Raw genomic sequence first — 5,686 nt, forward strand, 5'->3', positions numbered from 1 at the left:
TGCGCTGGCCAATCCGATAGCTCAAATCACGGTCACTACAGTTTCTATAACCCCGGCCACAGCAACATTTCATACTAGCCTACGTGAGATTCATAACTTTTAAAACCTTGACCAGAGAGAAAGAGACTGTCAAAGAATACAGCAAAGAGCTGCTGTTATTATGAGTGAGTTCTAAGTTTTTATTCAGCACTGTCAACACTGTTTTTATTCAACACTATTACAAAACATAAAACATGCTTATCGCTACTTCCACTGGTGCTGCAATGAATGAGTAGCCAAGTGTATCGATAGCCCTGCGTTTTTATTGTTATTAGCAGCTCGTCGTGTCTACTAATGTAGATGAATATTTCACTTTCTCGGGTCCTAGGAACAACATTAATTTGTGCATGAGACGGATGCGGTGCTACTCGAGTTTCGCCATCAGGTGGAAGACGGTGTCCCCTCGCTCTGGTCAGTCTCACCGGAGGAAAGGAATTGAGAGAGCAGCCAGGGCCAGTGAGAGGCGGACCCTCTGCTGCTCTCTCCCTCCCTCGGCTGAGACTAATGCCGTGTTCAAAACAACTGGGAACTTGGAACTAGGAAATCTCCGACTTCAGTGCGTTCATGACAACTGGGAACTCAGGGAAAAAAATGACATTGAAATTAGAGAGAGAAATTACCATGGAGCTGTGTCTCTGAGTAGGCTTAATGTGAGAAAAATATCTGGTCTCTTCACAAAGGGAAATTGTTTTGTAAAGTTATACATGTTTGAAGGAGAAGGTAGTTTTATTCTACCAATATGATAATGCATTGTTGAGCATTATTGTCGCTAATATGGGAAGTTACTGTGACGTCATCAAATTGCGTCTCCTTGTGGTCACTGCTGGCGTTGCATGTACATGTGGGGGTTAGGACCTTCTAACAACAACGTCATAGATGTCAATCCGGCAGCATCAGGGTATTACAAATACAAGTATTTTAAATAAATACTGACAACATATACTTGTTAATATAAGACCATGTTTTATTCATGGTGTCTTTACAGTGTTGAAAACAAAATGGGAATACAACATGATTTAAAATCTCTCACAGAGAAACAACTTAAAAAAACATGGGGTTCATACACTCCACATTGATACAAAAAATAATACACACAAAAATACATTCATGTGAACTCATTGGACTAGCACATACATACACAGCATGATGTCATGATAATCCCTAAGGTTGCGAAAATTCTGGTAATTTTTTCAAAAAATTCCCTGGTTTTCCAGAAATCCTGGTTGGAGAATTCCCCGGATTTCCTACTTATTCCCTCCTGGTCCAGGAATCTTCCAACCAGGGTTTCTGGAACTTTCACAACAGACCGCAAAAGGAACTGTGACCCACCACAGTCTCCATACCTATGAGCTCCCATTCTGCACATACAAACTGGAAATTCTTGATTTTTCTCCCCAAACCCATGCGCACTAACCACTACAAGAAAGCGATGGACATCCTTTCCACACAAAAAATACTTAATTGGTCAACAATTACACAACCACAGACTAAGGCCTAATGCATGATTCCAATGTTGCACTCAGGCTTTTGAGGACACACATTTTCCGAGCGATAACGCTATCCCAGTTTTTTTTTCTTCTTCTGTTCTCTTATAGAAATGTGTTAACAAATTGTTACTTTGAAAGTCAACAGTAATGTTGGTTTTGTACCTGGGTGTAGAACCACAGTATTTGTTGTTTTTGTGGGTAACCAACAGTCACGTTGCGTTACAGTATCAACCTTGTTCACTGCCAACCTGCTATTACTGTTGGTCTAAGATGACTGAGCAGTAGAATATGTTAAGCCTATAGATGAACTATATGACTGAGCAGTAGAATATGTTAAGCCTATAGATGAACTATATGACTGAGCAGTAGAATATGTTAAGCCTATAGATGTACTATATGACTGAGCAGTAGAATATGTTAAGCCTATATATGACTGAGCAGTAGAATATGTTAAGCCTATATATGACTGAGCAGTAGAATATGTTAAGCCTATAGATGAACTATATGACTGAGCAGTAGAATATGTTAAGCCTATAGATGAACTATATGACTGAGCAGTAGAATATGTTAAGCCTATAGATGAACTATATGACTGAGCAGTAGAACATGTTAAGCCTATAGATGAACTATATGACTGAGCAGTAGAATATGTTAAGCCTATATATGACTGAGCAGTAGAATATGTTAAGCCTATAGATGAACTATATGACTGAGCAGTAGAACATGTTAAGCCTATAGATGAACTATATGACTGAGCAGTAGAATATGTTAAGCAGTATAATATGTTAAGCCTATAGATGTACTATATGACTGAGCAGTAGAATATGTTAAGCCTATAGATGAACTATATGACTGAGCAGTAGAATATGTTAAGCCTATAGATGTACTATATGACTGAGCAGTAGAATATGTTAAGCCTATAGATGAACTATATGACTGAGCAGTAGAACATGTTAAGCCTATAGATGAACTATATGACTGAGCAGTAGAATATGTTAAGCCTATAGATGAACTATATGACTGAGCAGTAGAATATGTTAAGCCTATAGATGAACTATATGACTGAGCAGTAGAACATGTTAAGCCTATAGATGAACTATATGACTGAGCAGTAGAATATGTTAAGCCTATAGATGAACTATATGACTGAGCAGTAGAATATGTTAAGCCTATAGATGAACTATATGACTGAGCAGTAGAATATGTTAAGCCTTTAGATGTACTATATGACTGAGCAGTAGAATATGTTAAGCCTATAGATGTACTATATGACTGAGCAGTAGAATATGTTAAGCCTATAGATGTACTATATGACTGAGCAGTAGAATATGTTAAGCCTATAGATGTACTATATATAAAAACTACTAATGTGGAATAATGCTTTCTGTACTACACGCAGGCCTAAACAACACGCTTGTATCATGACAGGCCTGCATTTTCTGTACTGTTGGGCTATATACAGTCAGATTAGATACCACATTCTGTACTGTTGGGCTATATACAGTCAGATTAGATACCACATTCTGGACTGTTGGGCTATATACAGTCAGATTAGATACCACATTCTGGACTGTTGGGCTATATACAGTCAGATTAGATACCACATTCATGTGTTGGGCTATATACAGTCAGATTAGATACCACATTATGTACTGTTGGGCTATATACAGTCAGATTAGATACCACATTCTGTACTGTTGGGCTATATACAGTCAGATTAGATACCACATTCATGTGTTGGGCTATATACAGTCAGAATAGATACCACATTATGTACTGTTGGGCTATATACAGTCAGATTAGATACCACATTCTGGACTGTTGGGCTATATACAGTCAGATTAGATACCACATTCTGGACTGTTGGGCTATATACAGTCAGATTAGATACCACATTCATGTGTTGGGCTATATACAGTCAGAATAGATACCACATTATGTACTGTTGGCTATATACAGTCAGATTAGTTACCACATTCTGGACTGTTGGGCTATATACAGTCAGATTATATACCACATTCGGACTGTTGGGCTATATACAGTCAGATTAGATACCACATTCACGTGTTGGGCTATATACAGTCAGATTAGATACCACATTATGTACTGTTGGGCTATATACAGTCAGATTAGATACCACATTCTGGACTGTTGGGCTATATACAGTCAGATTAGATACCACATTCTGGACTGTTGGGCTATATACAGTCAGATTAGATACCACATTTATGTGTTGGGCTATATACAGTCAGATTAGATACCACATTCTGGACTGTTGGGCTATATACAGTCAGATTAGATACCACATTTATGTGTTGGGCTATATACAGTCAGATTAGATACCACATTATGTACTGTTGGGCTATATACAGTCGGATTAGATACCACATTCTGTACTGTTGGGCTATATACAGTCAGATTAGATACCACATGATGTACTGTTGGGCTATATACAGTCAGATTAGATAACACATTCTGTACTGTTGGGCTATATACAGTCAGATTAGATAACACATTTATGTGTTGGGATATATATATAGCCAGATTAGATACTACATTTATGTGTCGGACTCAAAATACTGTTTACAACCGAATACCACCAACCGTTACAATTCCGATAAATGTTTTTTGAGATCAAAGTCAGAATACTTCCACACTATGCACTATTTACACAATTGGCTATATTTACATTTACATAATTTAGCAGACGCTCTTATCCAGAGCGACTTACAAATTGGTATCAGGTGATAAAAGTTATATTGAATAGACAACCTGTTTTACTCCAAACACGTGTAATAGTTGATTTATTCATTTATGGATTCCTTCTTACTGTTAGGATCCAGTCGCTTTCATTATTCTGTCACATATGACTCCCATCCCAAACGGCACCCTATTCCCTATGTAGTGCACTACTTTTGTCCAGGGCCCATAGGCATGGGGTGCCATTTGAGACGCAGTCCATATGACTGGATGGTGAGGTCACACATAGAAACTGTATTACTCCATGCAACATCTTTATGGTTATATGGTTGTTATTATTGTATGAAATTGAGATGTTATCTGCATGAAATGCAGGCATATCAATTCTTATAGTAATTGGTTTTATGTAAAGCCAATCTCTTTATACGGCCAGTCTCTCTTGGCCAGTCTCTCTCTCTGTCAGAGAGTGTTGCGTGACCTTGTTACATCGTCATAGGCATATTCATTCTTCTAGGAATTGGTTTTATACAAAGCCAGTCCTCTCTCCATCGGAGAGTGGTCGTGATGAGTGAGTTTGATATTGCTGCAACATTTAGTACAGCACATATTTGTGGCGAGTGGCCTCGTTCAGATAGTCATCCTGTAATACTGTTCAACCCTGACGAACAAAAGGTGAGTGACTCTTTCATTTACTCTACTGAACGTTAAGCCCACTTAGACGCCAATGAATCACATTTTATGGAGACGTTCTAAGAATTCACTGTATAGAACATAATTAATTCACTTCATAGAATGTTCAAGACTCAAATATTTCGTAGAACGTTGCAGTCTCTCCCTGAAAGACCTCTGATAGGGAGAACTGTATCTGTAACTATCGCTTAGTTTCACTGGGTTCCAGACTAGAACACTCTGAAACATTCTAGAACATGACCTCCTCACAGCTTCCATAGTCGCTCTCCCACCATGTCAGAACCGTTGTAGCAGCGAGAGTTCCGTCCTGCATGCCCAGCCTGCTGGGGTAGAGGGGGAGGAGGAGGGGAGTTACAGTCAGCATAGGACGGCATGGCAACACTGAGGCGCATGCTGAGGCGCCGGTAGCCTGACGACACATTGTCCATGCTGTGCGCATGTTGCGTCGGATAGTAACTGATGGCAGTGTACTCGTTGGGGCACTGGGAGCTGGGCAAGGGAAGACCGTCAGGCCCCAGGAAGTCATCCAGGTTCTGGTTACTGTAGCAGGGGGGCAAGGGAGCGCGGCGGTCAGAGCGCTCCAGGGGAAACGGGAATCCGCCGAAGCGAGAGTTTCTACGTGAGTCTATTGATGCGGTCACAGAGCCATAGGTGTCCTCCACGATGTCGAACTGGGGAAACTCCTGGACCTGGGGGTACTCTTGGACCAAGGGGGTGGGTCGACCGTAGTAGTCAGGATCAGCAGGGTAGACTGCATGGCAGGGAGAAGA

At 40.1% G+C, this 5,686-nt stretch overlaps 1 protein-coding gene across 1 annotated transcript in view; it reads right to left on the minus strand.

Moving 5' to 3' along the window:
* Positions 1-986: 986 nt before the first annotated feature.
* Positions 987-5,686, minus strand: part of LOC311105189 (protocadherin Fat 2-like) — a gene marked incomplete at its 5' end in the record, with an annotated part of 66,973 nt that continues 62,273 nt past the window's right edge. The window contains one exon of the mRNA XM_084147245.1: positions 987-5,667. Within this exon, the coding sequence (XP_084003371.1) occupies positions 5,162-5,667 (506 nt within the window). The 3' untranslated portion in view covers positions 987-5,161. The remainder of the gene's footprint in view (positions 5,668-5,686) is intronic.

Source organism: Coregonus lavaretus (genome assembly GCF_964263955.1).
Source record: "Coregonus lavaretus genome assembly, chromosome: 29".
In the NCBI taxonomy this organism is placed as follows: Eukaryota; Metazoa; Chordata; class Actinopteri; order Salmoniformes; family Salmonidae; genus Coregonus; species Coregonus lavaretus.